General features: G+C 40.2%; 1 protein-coding gene across 7 annotated transcripts in view; it reads right to left on the bottom strand.

Moving 5' to 3' along the window:
- RERE (arginine-glutamic acid dipeptide repeats) overlaps positions 1–20,544 on the bottom strand; it is a 401,731-nt gene that overhangs the window by 118,115 nt on the left and 263,072 nt on the right. For all 7 annotated transcript variants that reach the window (XM_054009348.1, XM_054009347.1, XM_054009349.1 and 4 more), the window contains 2 exons: positions 19,395–19,519; positions 18,372–18,471 (listed from right to left, as the gene is read on the bottom strand). In XM_054009348.1, coding sequence (XP_053865323.1) covers positions 18,372–18,471; positions 19,395–19,519 — 225 coding nt within the window. The remainder of the gene's footprint in view (positions 1–18,371; positions 18,472–19,394; positions 19,520–20,544) is intronic.

The following is a 20,544-nucleotide window of genomic DNA, read 5'->3' as shown; positions in this document are numbered from 1 at the left end:
TATCCGGCGTCTGCAACTGGTTGGTAACCCCAGGGTATACCACAAACCTGGAAGTCACCAAGAGAGTCTAGGTTGGCAGTTTTTGGAGTGAGACAATCCTTATTAATATATAGAGAGTAAGTGTCATAATCCACTAACCTATAGGAGAAGGGTACCCATCAATTTCTTAGGGTACAGAAATAAGATTTGGGTATAGTAAGTTGGGCCTGAATTACATAGCAGCATGCAGGGGGTCAGACCAGATGATCATAATGGTCCCTTCTGACCTTAAAGTCTATGAGTCTATAGTGTCGGGATCCTATAAAATACCTTGTAAGGATATCACAGGGAGCTCTTTTAGTCTTTAGCTCTTTCTTTTCTTTGTCCTCCTATATTCTATAGACTATCTTCTATCACGCTATCAGCTCAGCTTGTGCAGTATAGTATAACTACTCAACGTTCCTAACTATTGGGTAAGCCAGCACCATCGTGTTATCGGGCATGCCAGGAGTAAGGCTGGTCCTTCACCTCCTATTACCGTGTCCTCAAGGAAGGGTGTATGTTAAGTTAACGTACTTATAATAGGAATGTTACCACCAGGAATCTTCTGGTTGGATGTGATCAGTGGCGAGCCATAACAACTAACCCATAAAATTCAGGTCAACATATGAGCTAATGTCCACTGAAAGCCAGAACTGGATAGCTCCCGCAATCGTTAAGTTCTTTAGAAAAACTCTTGGGCACTGAAGTTACAGGAGGAATAAACTCAAGGTGTTCAAACGGCATTTCCTGTTACTAAGCTGGCATTTATAGCTAAGTATTCCATCCTTATATGTATCCTCACTGACCTGGGACATTGTCACATCTAGATATTAACTGAATAGAAAAACTTGACATAAAAGAGCCAGCACGGGTCCAGAACTTTGGTAAGTTTTCAATTTACAAAGCAGAACGTTAAAACCTATGAAGGCTGCGGCAAAAGTCAGCAACAGCTGGGAAACTGAAATCAAAGGTTGAAACTTGATACACGGCTCATGCAGCTGTGAAAAGAAAGCACATCTGTGGGATTTGGGGACAAAACGTCAGTCTTCACTTTGATTTCCAGGCTTTTGTCAAATTGGCCCAGCCTTACAAGTTTTAAATAGTTTTTGGGTGCGTGTGCGTGTATTGCTCTTTTAAAAAACAAGTTTGCTTTTAACCTGCACCACAGAAGGATGTCGGATCATACAGAATAAACAGTAACCGTTTCACGTGAGCCATTATGGTCTATTGGGTAAGTTTTTGAAGTTCTTCTTCACACAGCGCACAGCCAACCTGTGGAACTCCTTGCCTGAGGAGGTTGTGAAGGTTAGGACTATAACAGGGTTTAAAAGAGAACTAGATAAATTCATGGAGGTTAAGTCCATTAATGGCTATTAGCCAGGATGGGTAAGGAATGGTCCCTAGACTCTGTCAGAGGGTGGAGATGGATGGCAGGAGAGAGATCACTTGATCATTACCTATTAGGTTCACTCCCTCTGGGGCACCTGGCATTGGACAGGATACTGTTGGTAGACAGGATACTGGGCTGGATGGACCTTTGGTCTGACCCAGTATGACCGTTCTTATGTTCTTTATGTCACTTCTATGTCATCTTCAGGAGCAGGTAAATTTTAGATAACGCACCTGAGTGAGAAACCTTCCCAGGTGTTGTATTACTGTCTCAGTTTTCAGGTCATAGAACCCACAGAACGAACAGTGACAGTCTAAAAGATCAATCCAATCGTGGCATAAGCATACCAAAAACCAGTCTGTTTTAATAAAGGAGAAAAAATTGCTGCATAGGAACTGCAACAAGTTTAAAAAAAAAAGTCACATCATCTTGGCTAGTTTATTTTGTCTGCTAGTCCATTGTTAACTTTGGTTTTATACCTGACCTGTTGAGTTACACAGGCGAGCTACATTTTTCAAAATGGATTATCTAAAATTAAGCATCTATAGCCATAACTCAACACCTAAATAAGTAGCCTGTGTTCTGGAAATGCTGAGCACTGGCAGCTAAAGCACTGAAGTCGGTGAGTAGTCAGCATCTCTGAAAATCTAACCATTCGGGACCAGATTGTGAACCCTAACTCACAAAGTGATAGTGAACATTTCATAGAATCATAGAATATCAGGGTTGGATGGGATCTCAGAAGATCATCTAGTCCAACCCCCTGCTCAAAGCAGGACCAATCCCCAGACAGATTTTTGCCCCAGATCCCTAAGTGGCCCCCTCAAGGATTGAACTCACAACCCTGGATTTAGCAGGCCAATGCTCAAACCACTGAGCTATCCCTCACCGCCTTGCTCACATGGTCACATTAATGTCAATAGGATTACTCAGGTGAGTTAATGCTAAGCAGTGTGCAATATGGATCTACTATCTGGGCTTTATTTAGATACCTAAACATGGATTTAGATAACAAATTTTAAAATATTGGATTTTGGAACATGAAGACTGACCAGGTGCCTGCTTTATGTCTTTTAAAAAAAAATGTACCAGAAGGAGAAGAGAGTATTCCCAAGGACAACAGTAAACCAATTATCTCCAAAACAAAGGCATATTACTAATAATATCATTTTTCTTTCTCATGCTGCAACAGCAAATTGAGACTTAACACTTGTTTGAGGGTGACTTGGAAATTCTTTTACAAAACCTCCTGAACTGCTCTGATTGCTCCCAGCAGTCAGGATAAGAGGACATTCCTATGTCATGGACCACAGTTGGTGTAAAACAGCTTCACTCCTTCGAAATCATCAGGTGAGGATCTGTCCCCACAAGTTTCAAAACTGAAGAGTAAAAGTTTTAAACGTCTCTTGGAAAAATGAACTCTGCTTAGTTATTTGCTCCTCTTTGCCTAGCTAGTGGGACAGTTGAGATATAACTATTACTATTCTGTTAAGAGTTTTAAGTTGCGTGTAAAAATAAAAGGTCACTGCTGGTCAAGACCTCTGGTATGTCACCTAGAATGAATTTGTAGAACGATATTAGGAAATGTCTCCCTAATTAGTTGTATGATGGAAGTGTTACCACCAGCATAAGTTATAGTATGGAGAAGAACAGGAGTACTTGTGGCACCTGTATTAGACAAATTTATTAGAGCATAAGCTTTCGTGGACTACAGCCCACTTCTTCGGATGCATATGCTCTGATTAAAAAAGCCTTTGGGTAATATCATGGGAATAAAGAAAGGAAATTCCAGGCTGAATTTTCTCATGGTTTATTTTCAGCCTGCTCTATGGCACATATGGTAAGGTTAAAGGAAAATGCTCTTCACCACAATTACAACGGAGACAATGGCACACACATCCACAGAATTACTGCAGAAAACAATGCCTCAAACTCCAACATCATCTCCCTTCAACACATGCCTCATTTCTCCAAGCTACAACCACGAACACATCAGACACATCAATACTGCTTTCGCACTGTTGTAAGTCAGGGAGATGCATTACCTGAGATTGCTTAATAGAAAACACTGCTTTTAAATGCACTTCTACAGGTAGAAATTCCAATGTACAAGAGAGCATCGGCTTGTAAATCTGCCTCTGTTGCCAACATCAATGACAGCTCCCATGCAAGTGAAACAACGATCTGAGTCCATCTTTCCTAAGCCACAAGTCAAGCAATATGACTAGAATGTCAGACCTGCTGCACCTAAACCCTACCACTCAAACAGCACCGCTGACTTTTAACTGCTTTTATCACTTTTGTTTCCTAAGCCTTCCAGAGCATGCAATACCCACTTAGAAGCTTGAAAACAACATTTTTGTCTTTTCTATTGGGCACACGTTGATTTTCTTCCTTGCCTGCACTCCAGCACTGGGAATAGGCACGACTGAAAGTAGCAAGGGCTAGTTATTTGTTGCTACAGACAGTCTGCACCTGGTTTCTGTGCATGTTACAAAACTAAGCGTGTCTTGTCTCTTTAAAAATTTTGTAGGGATAAAAATGGCAAGGGTTCCCTCCCACCCCCTGCTGTGTTCTGCCCAAACCTCCTCGTGACTCATGGATGGAATCTATATCTTGCCTGAAGGAACCTAGCAAATTTTCCTTCTCTCTTTACAAAACAATTCAATTAGTGACGGAAGAATAACCAGAGAAGACCAGAAGCAATGGGCTGTGCTAACAGGCAGCCATCCCAGTTGTAAAAGCACAGAATAGTTAACAGACCAACATACCCGTCTGGAATACTCTAGGATAGAGGATCAAAATTAACTTTGCACCAAGCTGCCATACCAATGGCAATCTCAAGACCCACAACGTGAAAGTGGGGGAGACAGGGGTGCAATAAGCGTTTTGCTAAGGAGGGGACCCATGTTCCGGCCTGGCCGCCCCATGTTTGAGTGGTGCTGCAACTCACTCAAATTTGACCTGGATGCTCATCCATCACACACATCCCAGCAAGGAAGGGTTCAGCCATTACACCGGGTCAGGGGCCAAGGCTGGGGTTTGGGCCCCTGAGCCCACCCCTTCCTTGTGCCCCTAGGGGGAGGGAGAAAAGTCAGATCAATCAGACACAAACGTGACCACGGATACCATTTTACACCCGCCTGAGAAAATCAGCCATCTAATGGAGAAAATGCCTTGATTAGAGCTGGGAGCAAGATTATAAACCAGAAAGAAAAATATATTTTTATATAATTGCCAGAGTTAAATCCACTTTCCTCAGTCTGACTGATGGATCATTCTCTGCTTATTACTTTCAGTAATTTAATATATATAAGCACTTTATTGGCAAGCTACTTGAACATATAAATAATAGCTAATGATGACTGCCTACAGTTTAATTAACTTCTGGTTGCACTTTTCAAGGTATTGCTAGAAACACTAAATTACTTTCCTCACTTCCCCCTACACCCAGCTGTCATGTAAAGAATCATTGTTTTGAGCACAAATCCTGCTGCCTAAATAATTCTGAGACCTCAGCAATCTTATGCATACACACAGTATACAACGAAGAGAACAGACAAGAATGTACCTGCACTTTACAATGCAGAAGTTATCTTTTCTATAGAAAAGCACAGGGCTTTAATTTAAAGAAAAATTCCAAATGTGCACACGTCCGAGCATCTCATTTATATTACAACAGTCATTAAACATCGCTGGATCTCAGGCAAGACTTATTAGCATAAACTCTGCACATTACCACAAGGTTTCAAGTTTCTATTCCAGCTTCTCATCTGAGCTGCCATTTTCTGTCTGCGTGATATTGCAAATAAATTTTCCTTTTGGCATGGCTCAGCTGTCAGGCACCTCTGTTCTGTAATGAATCCATGAATTACATCTCACCGCTCTGACATCTCTGGTCTCACACATCAAAATATTGTTCTTCAATTGTAATTTATAACTTAATTTAAATGTCCCTTTTACTGTGACCTTTTTAGATCAGAATGGCATTACATCTGGCAGCTCCTACTTCAGCAAGGCATCCTTTTGCAATTACAGTCATTATGATCCCTGTCGAAAAGCCTATCTGAGTTAGGCTGCATTCATACTACAATGTTAAATAATTGGAGTCCATTAAAACCATCGTTAGATTTCAGAGCCGTTTTGGGGAGGGAGGGGATTGCTAGTATAATGTGGTACGGTATTGCAAAACTAACTTGAAATCTACCCAGAACAGTCAAATAAAAGTAGCAGTGATTTTTTTTAAACAACACAAACTATGTCCATCGCTGTAGGGAGGCAGCGTTTTCTAGTGGTAAAAGAATAGTACTGGAATCCAGGAATTCCTGAGTTCACGTGTCTGCTCTTCTACTGACTCATTTGGTGGCCTTGGACACGTGCCATCACTCTTCTGTGCCTCAGTTTTCACATCTGTAAAGTGAAGACTGGCCTACCTATTTTTGGCAGTAAGTAAATACTACCCCTGCTACTTCACAGTGGTGTTTTAGGCCTTGATTAATATTAATAAACCAATCTGAAAACATGAAGTGTGGTATATGCTAAGTGTTACCATCTCCTCCAATCCAATGTACTTTTTACATCTTTCACTATGTTCCTCATGGGGAACAAGATTTTTTTCCTATTAGAGCACAGAAAACATTCTACATAAAGTCCCTATTTCAGCCCCAGCTCCACATTTCTCTCTCAGGCTTGGTCTATACCTAAAACTTAGGTCAACCTAGCTACATCACTCAGGGAGTGTGAAAAATGCACACCCCTGCGAGACCAATTAAGCAGACCTAAACCCAGATATGGACACCACTAAGTCAATAGAAGAATTCTTCCATCGACCTAGCTACTGTCTGCTAAGGGGTGGATTTACTACAGCAATGAACAATCCCCATCTGTTGCTGTATTAACTGTCTACTCTACAGCACTACAGTGGTGTAGCTGCAGCAGTGCCACTGTAGCACTTGTAGGGCAGACAGCCTCAGACACGCATCCTTCTCCTTGTGTGGATGGAGGGTGCATGAGGGATTACAGAAGATTCGATGCCTTGTTTCAATAAAAGTGTGTTGCTAGTTTCTTTGATCAAAAGGTCCTTTAAAAGCATTAGAATTCAGGGATGTGATGTTGAGTGATGAAGGGGACCCCAGGCTGCTAAATTGGGCTGTTGGCCTTGGATGAAAAAGAAATGTTTGTATAAGTTTGCATATCTTTTGCCGCAATGGACAATGGTCAAGACTCAGGGTTATCCCTGAAAAACTGCCAGGTGTTTAAGACGGCAATAGTCAAGAAGACAGAAGAAACAAGGAGCAATGAAAGAGACAACAAGAGAAACACTGCTCACTGTGAGGCAAAGCCTTTTGGTGAAATCTCTTCTATTCTAGGGGCCTAATTTAATGCTAAGCCCATTCAGACTGCTTCCTCCAGTCACAGGATTGAAACATTCCAGTCTGATGCAGTATCTCCAGCAGTTGTATCTGGAAATGTCATCCCCATAAATACCAATCATCTGTCAATATGCTGCAGTAAAATGGAACTTTTCTCTGCCACAAATACGCAGAACACACACAATGGTGAGTATACTTTATACGATAAAACAGTGAAACATGCATTTTAAATTTGCAGCTTTATTCACAGTGCTTTATTCACAGGTGCTGAAGTGTGTGTTTTCACTAACTATCTGTTCCTGAACTAAGAATTGTGCCCAAGGATACCATGTTCCTTAATGCCAGGGCTCTCTTCCCCTCCTTGAAATCCTAACTCTTCCCCACCTGCTGAAACACACCAGAAAGCCTGACCTGGATAACAAATTGCCTTCTCTAATGCAGACACCAATACCACTACATGGGACTCCCACTAATGCCTGAGGACAACAGCACCTTATAAACCAACCCAGCACCCAACCCTCCCAATATAGAAAGACTGCACATGGAGAGATTTGTTTTGCCAACATGCCTGTCTTTCTAGCGGATACCTAATTTATAAGGTCCTTATGAGCTGCTTTGACAGGCCAACAGAACTCAAGATGTATAGAAAAAGGTTCAACAGGTGACCAGAGACATCACTTCCCAAGAAGCTCAAAGGAAAACTGAACCAGGTCTATTTCCTTAAATCTCTAGTTTCTGGTACTTTTAGAAGCTTGAAAATATAATCTCCCTCTCCCACTCTTTGGCAGAGGTCTCACCACTTCTCTCCCCATTTCTTATCTATTTAACGTTTCTACATAGCTCCAATCACCATAATGATCTAAATATTAGCGATACATATGACACAATGGATGCCCTGGTTATACACTACTTCCTATGCACTACAACTGGGACAACCATTCATCAGGAACAAGAACAGCTCTAGAAACTTAAGTTAATTGCAAAGGCAGAACAGCGGGGGAACTGACACTGTAGAGGGGTTTTATGGTTCTTTGGTCTGACATACCAAATAACTGTTGTCACTGGGCAAACTGACAGATTTTCACACATTTTCTGCCAAAAATCTAGATATTTTATATATACTAAAAATATTTACAAAGTAATTTGAAGTTGGGCCACATCTTATGGCTGTAAACAGGCCTTTTAAACTAGTTGTTCAACAGTTTACCTGAATTTGTGAGAATTATCTTACAAATAAATCCAGCAGCACAGAAATGTTTTTTCAAGAGACAGGATAAGAATGAGTGAAGATTCAAAGTGGCAAAACTGCCCTATGCATCAGAAGTGGCTTAGTTTTAACAGCATGCCCAGACAGACAGTGATCGCCCCTGGGATGTTATGCTACCTTATTTGAACCCTGAGACTAACCGCTGATGAAGAACCATCCAAAAGGAAAACTAGTAATCATAATAAATGCTAACATATATTTAAATAGTTGTCTTACGCTTTCAACCTTGTCTGTAGTTAATGAACAAGAAAATCTAGTCTAAGGACAAGTTAAAACAGGCAGTAATTTGTCTGGGTGACATCTTACTTCTAACTGAATTTCCCTGTGTTGATATTACACTGTCACATTTGTCACTCACAATGACATGTTGCCATGTAATATTGTGTTACAGAAATGCTGAACAATCCTACTCATAAAAGGAACCAGCCCATGTTAGTATGTAATCATTTCATCTTGTACACCGGTGCATGGAGGGAGGTGTAGTAAGTATAAGTACATTGCTCCTCAACTACAATAAGGAATAATAAATAGGGAACTGCTGGCTTTTAGCCTCCTCAAATAAAAACAACATGCATGTCAAATGACAAAAGCCTGTTAAAGGCAGAGTGCATGTTTTCATTTTAAATTTCCTTCTACTGTTCTGCCATCTTAGATCTCTGGCTGCCACCCACATCTGTTATTGTCCCAATGCTGCAAATCCTTATAAAATCTGAGTTTTTAATGCAGGGGGGAAATTCCTACCTCCCACTGAGGTAGGCTGAATTGTGGATAGGAACATACCGGCATAAGGCAGCAAGCAGCATTTCTGAAGGAAAAAGCAGGGAGGGAAAACATGCACTGCCCCGCTCCAAATAATCTGGTCTTCCAAAAACAACTGCTCCCTTGACGCATGCCCTGAACTGGGACAGCACAGAAACCTCAAACTGAATTTTGTCAGGGCCTCACTTAAGAGAAGAGACACAATAAGGACAGACAGGTAAATTAACCATTTCCTGTCCTGGAATCTGAGAATGGTGCCCTTAAAAGCTCTGTACAATGATATTAAGGTCAATGGGAGAAGGATGAGAAAAGGGAAGTTGGGTGAAGCAAGTGCATTTTCTTTCTTTTTTGTATAAATCTGAAGTCCAGAAAGGAGTTTTCAACTAGTTAAAAATTAACCAGCCATCACTATGTGAAGAATCTACTCAAATTCACATTCTCTCTCTCTCTCTCTCTCTCTCACACACACACACACACACACACACACACAGAGCAGGGCTTTCTAGCACTAGAAATTATATTCATGTTCAGTATTCACCATACTGAGATTTTTCCATGGATTGGCAGATCTGGGACACCAGCTTCCTAACCACAGAGCAGGGAGGCATTTCTGTGCAGATGTTTTAAGCCTCTTGCTCAGCCGTTTTTCTTTTCTGAAAACAATGCAGCAGCATTAAGAGGCTCCCTTCCTTGATGGTGTTGTGGAGCTGGCAAGCTCAGCAGACGCATTTGCAATTTATCCTCACAGACATTTTAAAATCTGTTTTTCCTGCTTTCAGGTACCCAAACTCTGTCTAGAAAGATTGTGTATTCCACAATGCTACCCAATCTCCAGCCAAAATGTACCTCGTAAAAGGACCTACGCAGTTTCCTAATGGGGAGCAAAGCCACAGGCACCATGAGGTACTGTAGTACCCTGCGGCTCCCGCAACGTCCGTGTGCTCTCCTCAGGCAACCTCATGGACAGTGGCTCTCATTTCTTTGGAGAGGGTGAACTTAATAGAAGATTTGCTATTCATCAAGCAGCCATTAACGAGGCAAATGGAGAAGTGAACAGACTCGCTTTTAGGGTGCATGCCACAAGTGGTTTAATTTACAGGCAAAAGCAGAGGGGACCCGAGACAAAGGCAAATAGCATAAAACACCAGATCACCTGGCTCTGCTTTCCTGCATTATGAAAGACAACGCACTCATAACCCAGCAAAAGTGCTGAGGAATCCCGTGCATAGGCACAGTACTCACTTGGTTACAGGGAGGGCAGTGGGGTTGAAGAAGAGGAAGTCCTTCTCAACTCTTTTGCCCTCTAACTTGAAAATGCTTAAACTTTGAAAGCCAAATACTGCACTCTTAACTCAGCCCTCCATGGGAAATCAATGCGAGTTTAGCCAGACCAAGGACTGTAGCATTTGATCCTCTGTGTCCAAAATATTTATCAAGAGAAAACAGGTTATCTTTAAGTCCTCTCCCACATGGAGGCATCCAATTGAGTTATCTTCAGAGACTGACTTCTGAGATAAACTGGATTTTTGAGAGTTTGTAAAAGAAATAAAAAGTTACAAGAACAGCAAGAATTCATGTCTTCCAAACTCTGGGAACCAGGGCCCTGTCACAAAGGAGGCTTTTCTCTATTTGGAAGACATATATGAAGGCCCAAATCATCTTGTGTAAAGCATACAAAAGGGGGAGTGCAGTATTGTACTTCTGAGATCCAAAACAGGATGAGACATTGTTGAGAAAAAAAAAATTGAAAGAGGGGACAGACTGGACACCCCAGGAGCATTCAAAGACATCTGGACCTTCCTAATTCCAGGAGCCATGACTTCACTGTCTCAATATATGCATTCCAATGCTGGTGCTACTTAACTTTCTTTACTTTCGTGCAGTTATGTCTGCTGGGTTCAACTACAGGACTCGATCCTGCAAGGTATTAAACAACCTCAACTGCAGTTCAAGTTAATGGGGAGTTGAGAGCACTCAGCACCTAGCAGCATCAAGGCCAAAAGCAAAATGAAAATAGGAAATACTACTCAGGGTTCTGTGAAATGGCAGAGGTTTAAGTTACATAAAAGAGGGTTTTGATAGCATGGTTCAAATTCAGTGATTATCTCACAGACACTTGCCCTCCCATCTGCAATCATTAGACCGCTTCCTCTCCCATTCACAGTTGCACAACACCCCGGTGGCAACTATGGCAATTTACATGGAAAAATATTAACAGGAAAGCATTTAATGGAGCTTTAGCTTCATCTGATGCCAGTCAGATGCTGCAAGCAAGGATGAGGAGCCTACACTACATGACCAAGGAGATCTCGAGAGACCAACAACAAATGCTCTGTGGACCACAGACCAGGAACTACCCACTTGACAGAAATGCACGGTTGACTTTTGCTCTGCATCTCAAAAACGCATACATTGGAGCTGGAGGCTTATTGCTTGCTAGTCTGAATGTGTCACTTCTGTACCAGTACAATAAAAAAAATAAGTTTTTTTATTTTGCTTCCCCCGACCGTTCTGCATAACCACTCACATGACACACGTCTCTCTCTCTTTACGACTTAAAAATTTATTGCATTTTTAACAAAATACACACAGAGAAAAGATGAGAAAGGACACCTAATGCATTAGTATAAATTAAGCTGAAGTAAATTACATGGACACGCAGTATGTAGACATGGCTGTACAACGTGCACTTATGGCTTATGAATTTTAATTAAGAAAGAAATTTATAGGGCTCCAGATATTAAGAAAAGGGCTCATCCTCCTATTATGTTGGGAGGCAAATACGCTTTCAGATTTGTAAGCCATAAGGATGGAATGAATCCAGCGTTCTACATGCAGTTGAGATGAGTCCTGATGCTGAGGGATAATTTTAAATCTTGGCGCTTATTGAGACTATGTCTGTATGTTTTTTGGTGTTCTTGTTAATCTGTTCTTTTATGCTTGCTGATTTGTGAGCTAATAAAGGCGAATTCAGTGTCAATTCTCCCTTCGACACCCTTTGAGAAGAATTTTAATACTTTCTCCCAAAACACTTTTTTTTTTTTTTTTTTTTTAAAGAGCATGTGAAAAATATACTGAGCTGCCTGACACAACAAACAGTAGCCTGATAGCCCAGATCTGTGCATCTTGCCATGTGCATTCACTGCTTTTTCAGCAGGCAGAATGAAAAGTGGACATGGGGTGCTGATCCATCATGAGTGCTATAAGCATTCCTCCAAATATTTTTTCAGTCTCAACAGAAGGGGTGGTTCAGGTATATGATTTCCCATTTTTAGGAAAGGTCTGGCAAAATTAACATGTTGCATCTGGTGCTTGTATGGGTGTGCAATGGGGTGAGAGAAGGCATAAGCATCATAAATACATAGCTAGTTTCACTGTTTACCCCAAACTGAAACCTTGGAATAGAATCAGATTGGACTGCAGGGCCACCCATCTTCATCTTTTCATTTGGAAACTGCAACTTCTGTCCCTTGTGGGCCAATCTGACCTTACACAGTTGGATCAAGTTACCCACCACTGAAATGCAGCTCTCTCTGGCGTGGAAGGCAGCAGAAGCTATTTAGCTCTCCCCAACATTCACAAGCAGTTAGGACAGTGAGTGAAATGGTTTGGCCTTATATATATTAATTTGATATCACTAATTCATAAGAAGATACATCTGCAAGAGTTTTTTCTTAGCCCTTCCCACTGCAGTCAAAAGCCTTTTCCACATCTAATGTGCTCCTGGAGTGGGCTACTCATTTGTAAGTTCATTAATAATTGCACAAAATGAGAGTGCTAAAATAGTTTTAAATTAAACTGACCTGACTTGGAAAGACTCATTACAGGAGAATATTTTTAAGTGAGTAGCTACAAATTTTGCCATTACTTTGGAGAGGCCAAGAAAATACTGGAATCCAAAAATTCCTAATTTCGAGTCCCAGCTCTTCTGCATAAAGGCGTCTTTTAAAATTGAGATACTTACTGGTCTTTGGAAAGCTCTGGACCAAAAGGGTGATATAAGTGCAAAGTATCACCAATATTAATATAAAGAATTCATGTTAATTCTCCTGGCTCTTTGAATGTCTCATGATGTTACCACACTGACCCAAAAGAGGGGTCAGGAGCCGCAGCCATGTATTTCTCCAATTCACAAGGTAAATAAAGTGAGGTTGCTATTATATTATACACAAATCTAAGATACTCCACTGTCTCCCATTTCACAGATAGATGAGTAAGATGTCATGGTTGGATGCAAGATCTGACAACCGGAACTGAAAATCAATGCTCTCGCTTCACATGACTAACATTCTAAAAGATCTAATATATTAATCAAAACCTTCATGTTCACAAGTGGGTTTTTTTTAAACTAGTTTTAAAGAGTCAGACAGTAGAACTCTCTCTCCCCCATGCTACTCATTCAACAGCAGCAGCAAGAGATTTCCCACCATTTAAAAAGGAAGTATTGTTGATGAATCTCTGGAGGAGGCTTCCCCTCTTCCCCCAAAGCGACAGCCAAAACGCATTAGGGGGTCAATGATCTCCAAATGAAAACTTCTGCTGCTCTTGATTTGCTGGGAGATGCATTATAAATACAGCATGAAAGCCTGACATCAAAACCACGGAATGGAAGCTGAAATTTACCCATGCTATTAAGTAAATAATCACTGGAAGGAGTTGTTATACTAGAAAATATACGCTGCATGGCATCATCCCTGATCTTCATTTCTATCTGGTATAATTAACAATAAATCATACTGTGGGCTACAGCACTCTGTTATTACATAAATAAAACACTAGCAAAGGAGCTTGTCAAGTCTGATTTATATGAAGTGCTGCTCTGAAGTTTATTGGATTTCCATAATAAGAAATCATACAGCATATCAATTTTTTCGATTAATCTTCCAAACTACATATCATAATTTCTAAACAAAAACCAACTTAGTACAGCACCAGCTGCTCAGAACTAGCTTGTTGTGCAAACCCAAAGCCTGCGCTAAGTGGAGAGACACTGGAGGAGGAGGGAAGATGGCATCATATCAAGAAAACTTTCTTTGCAGCTCAGGCAACAGCACCAGTCAGATGAAAAACTAGGGCTCAGTCATGCACCCACTGACGTCTCAATGACTTTGATGGCTGGTTAAGCTCTTACAGCTTTTTCAGAACATCATACACCTACGTTAAGTGGAGTCTGCTGTAACTCAAACCAACCTTCTAGACAGGGTCTTGGCTACTTAGACAGTCCACTTTTAACTGGATTAAATGCATTTTCAGATAGTGGGAAACTGCCACTCAGAAAAAGGTATTTTTATCTAGAGAAACAAACCTGAAATATGAATTATATGTAGGGATCTTCAGGAACTTCTAAAACACGATGCACGTAACATTTATACACAGTGCGCTCCAAAAATATACCTCGAGTACCTGGATTCAAGAGTGAATAAACCAGTGAACATGACAGAAATCCAGCAGCCTACATCAAGCCTATTATATATAGTCCTTTTGGAAGTGCTACCCAGCCCACGTTCCTTAGCTGGAACTATGCATGGTTGAGGAGGTGGTAGAAAGGAGGATCGTTCCAGACAGAGAGGAACAGAGGACTTCTACCAAAATGTCTACAAGAAGCAGCAGTTCTTATGTAATCGCTGAATACAGAAGGTGAATGTAAGAACTTCACTGGGCAATTGTGACCACTGCACAATAAGATATCATAAGAGGGCAGCTCTGTAGTGATGAACTTGAAAAGACTAGACATAAAAATTATGAGGAATGGTTAGCAGCTGTCAGAACAGTAAAGTAAATAAGACTTAAGGTGTTAAGATCTAGCTTGGAGATATGCAAGACACTATATAAAAGGCACAGAAGGTTTACACCACCTCAAAGCAACCAAAAATATAAAGTGCAAAAAAAGGAGGAATAAAACTAGCTTGATTAAGGGGTAAATTAGAAGTTTATTAAATGACTTTACAAAGTGGAAATCTTATGCTATCAACATAAACTGACTGGAAAAAACAGCTGATGCTAGATAAGGTGCATATTAAAAATAGAAAGGGGAAAAAAGAAGAAGAGGAACAGATCAACCAAATATATAAAGACAAACTCATAAGTCTGTGATGCAAGAAATTTGCAAGCGCAACCATAGGCCCTCCAGACCACCAAGGGATTAGCAGGGTAATTAAAGAGGACAGAGAAGTTAAATGCATTTTCTGCATTAGTCTTTTACTATCGATGACAAGGAGGAAAATTCCAATTCCAAGAGCTCTTTGGTGATTATTGGCCTTATTAAGAGATTTGAGTCTTCTAAATAGGAAGTTATGGAGCAACTTAAAATGCTCCGGAGCAGTAAGCCACCAGAACCAGATGGCATCCATCCCAAGGGAAAGGACGGAGATAAAATGTAAAATAGCTGAAAAACGGATGAGGATGTGCAATATAGCCTTAAAATGGCAATTGTTCTTGAATATTGGAAAATTATTAACACGTTGTCTATCTTTTAAGAAAAGGAGCCATGGGAGAGCTTTGGAATGGGAAGCCCAGCAAGTTTTATCTCAATTCTAAAATGGACTTGGAGGCTACTTACGTGTAGTACTTGAATAAGTAGACATGATAGAGTTAAACAAGCATGACTTCTTAAAGAGAGACAAGGTGGGCGAGGTAATATGTTTTATTGGACCAACTTCTGTTGGTGAGAGAGACAAGCTTTCAAGCCATACAGAGCTCTTCTTAAAGGGAAGTAGTCAGGTAGTTTAGATTCAAGTGCGGGCTTTATTTTATTTTGTGTATTTTTTTTCCCATTTGGAAAGACTTTTACAAAACATTATAGAAATAAAGAAGTTTTTAATTTGGTGTTGCTGCAGGGGAATGTTTTAAATCCAGTCACTGAAGCACTGTGATATATTGCATGAAAACCAGACAACGAAAATGACTACTGTTTTACTGTCCCAAACTGAATGAAATGCAAAAAAGCCAAAAACTAAAATATAATATTTAAATGCTGGTTAGTAAGCTAATGTAACATAGATAAGGACATCTGTATATTAAAAACACATGTTTTTAACTTCAAAGTGTCCCTAAAAAAGAAAAATTTCTCTCTCAAACCAACCTTTTGAAAGTCAACATAAGTTCCACACATGTTTAAAACATAATGGAACCTTACCAAAAATTTCCAAAGAAGACAATATATTAAGCAAAATAGTTCTGTAATAGCAACAAGCAAGGAAATGCCTTGCTGTGGGTTAAAAATTCGCTGGTTACATTTAATAGACACGCTTGGTTTGACAGATATGAGTAGGATCCGTAGCTTCATCAGAAACAACAGATCCTGGATGGTGTAAAGAGGCTCACGCTATACATTGCCTAGCACAATGGGGTCCTGATCTATGGCTAGGCAGCTAGGCACTACTCTAATAAATACTACTACTACTGTAACACCGTTAGAGAGAGATTTGATTATTATATTACTGCATAATGTTCTCTAAACAAAAAAAATAAGCTCACTGTTGTAATGGTTATTGCTCTATTTCTGACACCTACATGCCAATGATTTGTAAACTTGTTAACTGCCTAAATAAATAGTTACAAAAGAAAATTACTCAAGCAATTAGAGACAACCATAGCAAATGCCTCTCAGAGTGTAGGAAAGTTAACTGCATAGTACCACAGGTTAGCACTGATGTTATTTACTATTAAATGATCTGCAGAAGTAGAATAGACGGTGAATTTTGCTGGTATCAATAAATAGTTTCTTTTTGGCTAGTGAGAGCAGATTAACTTGCACAGTGGACAAAAGTAGTCTCAACTTCTCATGTATGCTCTGGGGCTCTGAGCCCACATAATCCTTTTGAGGACAGTGGCACAAGTCATTGTGGATCGCTAAATGAAGATGCTGGTCCACTCTGCAGCAAAGAAGTTTAAAAATAGACTGCCCAAGTGAATTAAAAAAGATGGAACAAACAAAAATAAAATAACATATCCTTGTCAGGACGACTGTCTGGTTTGGTAATCTTCCCCTTAAAGTGTAGTTCCACTTTTAAGAATAGCTCTGTAAAAACTGCATTGGGAAAATTCAGTTTATAGTCTCTCAACGATTCCATATATAATGTACTCAGCGGACATGGTTTCTAGCTGGCAGCTCTGCAAATGTAACCTGGGATCCCAGGGTATGTCTACACTACAATTAAAAACAAGTGGCTGGCCCCATGCCAGCTGACTCGGGCTTGCGGGGCTCGGGTTAAGGCTGTTTAAATGGAGTGTAGATGTTAGAGCTCAAGCTGGAGACCGGGCTCTGCTCCTAGAGCCCTAATGTCTACACCAGGGATCAGCAACCTTTCAGAAGTGGTGTGCCAAGACTTCATTTGTTCACTCTGATTTCATTTTAACGTTTTTAGAAGGTCTGTTTCTCTAAGTCTATAATATATAACTAAACTATTGTTGTATGTAAAGTAAATAAGGTTTTTAAAATGTTTAAGAAGCTTCATTTAAAATTATAATTAAAATGCAGAGCCCCCCCGGACCGGTGGCCAGGACCTGGGCAGTGAGAGTGCCACTGAAAATCAGCTCGCGTGCCGCCTTCGGCACGCGTGCCATAGGTTGTCTATCCCTGGTCTACACTGCCATTAAGCAGCCCTTCCAGAGTCAGCTGGCATAGGCCAGCTGCAGGTGTCTAATTGCAACGTAGACATACCTTGAGTCTCCAGCTGGTTTGGTTTTTTTTTTTCCCCATCTTGCATGTGATCACCAGTACTAGAGGTTCTGCAGGCCAAATCAGGATCTCACTTACACATGCACAAGCCCCATTACCTTCGGTGAGCTTTCCTAGGTGTGAGTGATTGGAATTTAGCAAAATAATCTTGTAGATTATGCACAAAATGAAACAACATATTACTCCATGAAATTACATGTACATTTATTCTTAATAAAATTCAATATTTATGTTACATAGAGTCAGCTGGTGCTGTTCAGTACCAAAAACATTGAATCAACTACTGTAACTGGATTTTAAGAAGAGCTATATATTTTTGAGGGCCACTAACAGCATTTGTAGCCATGAAAGATAAGTTAATGAGAGAGAGAATCAAATCATATGCTTCCAAGTGATCACTGTGGAACGGTCAGAAGGAGATCCTTCCCCGCATATAAAGAACTGGACAATAGGCGATTGAGTGCATTATCGGTTTCTCTTCCTTTATGAAAGACCAGGTATTTGTTACTGATAGGAGCCAAATGGATGATTGAAAGGACCAATAGTCAGGTCAGGCATTCCCTATGTTTTATGGAAACTTCAGAAGATAACAATTAAATCTGGGATGACCCATATGAACTGATTATAATACAGAACAATAATTTCTCTCTCTAAAATACTCACTTAGAAAACTGTAGATGATTGAGGAGGTAACTATGAGGTGTTGAGTAGCATGAAGTTATTAAGTCCCAGGCTACTGATGAGATCATGCTACGACTCCAGACATGCTCTAGTTAAGGGTTAATACATCTGTTATTCATGTGCTGCATACATTAGATGGCCCCTTAAAATGAAATAAAACCAGGGAACTCTTTTACAGAGTCAACACTTCTGGATACTTACTGTGTTGAGTGCATTGAGCGTAGTGTCATCGCGAGAGGCTGCAACACAGCCATCTTCTGTGGATCCTCCATCACACATCCCTGCAAAAGCTGCCATGCTCCTTTATAGTTAAAAAATAAAATGTAACAATTCATCCTCTAATTGCACACATTATGCAATATACAGATGCTACTTACATTGTAAATCACCATTTTCAGGGCTCTGTTTTGCCCACCTGCATGTCTTCAGTATTGGGCTATTTTTAATACTGGATAATTTTCAAGGTATTATTCAAAGACTCACTCCAAGATATTAGCATAATTTAATTCTTCATTACTGTAGCACCCAGAGGCCCAATCAGCATTGTGCTAGGAATACCACCTCATATGAGGATGCAGTCCTGCCCCAGACAGCTTACCTGTCATCACAATTTTAGTTTAATTAAGTCAGCAAGCTGTCTTGGAACTAACTGTAGGGTGCCAAGTCATTAGTTTATTACAAATTAAAAATGATTATTTATCCACACGTCCTGAGTTAATGCCTGATCCACTATTTTGGGAGCCTGATCTTTATGTATAAAGATCTAAATTGTTTGATCCGACTCCCTAGGCATAGTTCATAGTATTAGGGTGAATCTTAGCTATGCAACCTAGTGTTACCAAAATAATATTTACTACAGGAAGGAATTCTATACTGCCACAGTTATTTTATTCACAGCTTTTACTTCCCTAATTGACCTGTACACTTTAGATATTACATCACTATTTATGTTGCACATATAATTACTTTGTTTTCAATCCAAAAGAGACAGCCCAATGTGACATTCCTTTGCAAGCCAAAATAGCTTTGGAGCTAGCCTAACACCATCACGTTTTGACACTGGCTCCCAACCTAAAAAAAAAAAAAACCCCAACTTCTTAACATTCTAAAGTGATACTGCCTCTACACCGGACGATGGGCAACCTTAGCCCAACGTTCTTAGGCCATGTCCCATATTTCAGCTTGAGTGCTCTGGGGAAGCTGGGTTATCTTGGCTTCATGTACCTTGCTGCCCTGAGGTACATGAGCAGGTCACAGTCATTGACCCCTGGCATCCACACAAGTTCTTCATGTTGTGTCACAGTGTCGCCATCCAGAGAAGGAAACGGCTGCAAATCTGGAAGCTTGGCCTACAAAAATTGAAACAGAGTTAAAACAAACAATGTTGATAACAATCATACTAGTGGACTGTACATAGGAGTTCTCTGTGAGGGAAGTGTTATCATCCCCATTGCACTGATGGAGAAACTAAGGCAATGACAGGCTAAGTGACTTGCCCAAGGTTTCATGGGAAATTTGTGGCAGTACTGGTAATTAAACCCAGACCTACTGCCTCCTAGTCCTATGCCTTAAAGAACACGTTTCCTCTCTTTCAAAAAACGGTAACATCAGCTGACTCACATCACTGGGTAGCACCATCTCCTATTGCACTCACAGGGCAGCCTTTAGGATACACATTTCAGGCACAAGCATCTCAGTGCAAGCACCATGGCCTGGAATTATTTTAAACCATTTTTAAACTCATACTGTGAGCATCGTCCTCCGTTGTACAAAAATGAAAGCACCTTCACAAACATAGGATAGTTTAACGTCTGTTGAAGGGGAAAACATGCAGTTTCCACTTGTTAAAAGGAAACCATTCTAACCACTGTTTGGCAGGATAAACTGTATGCACATAATACATAAATATGAAAGGAGGCAAACATATGACTACCTAGGGAGGTATCTATTTCATTTTAACTCCTCAATAAAAACCCACGTTTGATATTTACAAATAAGGCCTTAGTAAATCATTAAAACCCCAAAATGACCCAAGCAAATTTGCAGAAAGCAAGATAGCTCAGGGAAATGACCTCTGCCATCAAATGTACCAAGAGACCCAATTAGCATCTTTAGTCATCTGCAGCAATAGGACAAGATAGTGGAGAGCATTTTTGGAAACAGCTTTTAAGCTGTATGATTACCTCTTACAGTTACAATTCTAAACAATTTTGAAAGGCAATATTTATATACAACCAGTAATTAGAAGTCATCGGTTCAGATGTCTTTCATTTTCTGCTTTTCAAAATGTATTTTTTTTTACTTCTTCACTAGGAAAACGGATTTATGACTGAAATTTTCTGCTGCTGAAGGATAAGCAGACATTACAGCCACC

The sequence above is a fragment of the Malaclemys terrapin genome, chromosome 19 (genome assembly GCF_027887155.1).
Source record: "Malaclemys terrapin pileata isolate rMalTer1 chromosome 19, rMalTer1.hap1, whole genome shotgun sequence".
Classification (NCBI taxonomy): Eukaryota; Metazoa; Chordata; order Testudines; family Emydidae; genus Malaclemys; species Malaclemys terrapin.
The sequence above is the reverse complement of the archived record's forward strand: the minus strand, read 5'-3'. Positions and strand labels throughout refer to the sequence as shown.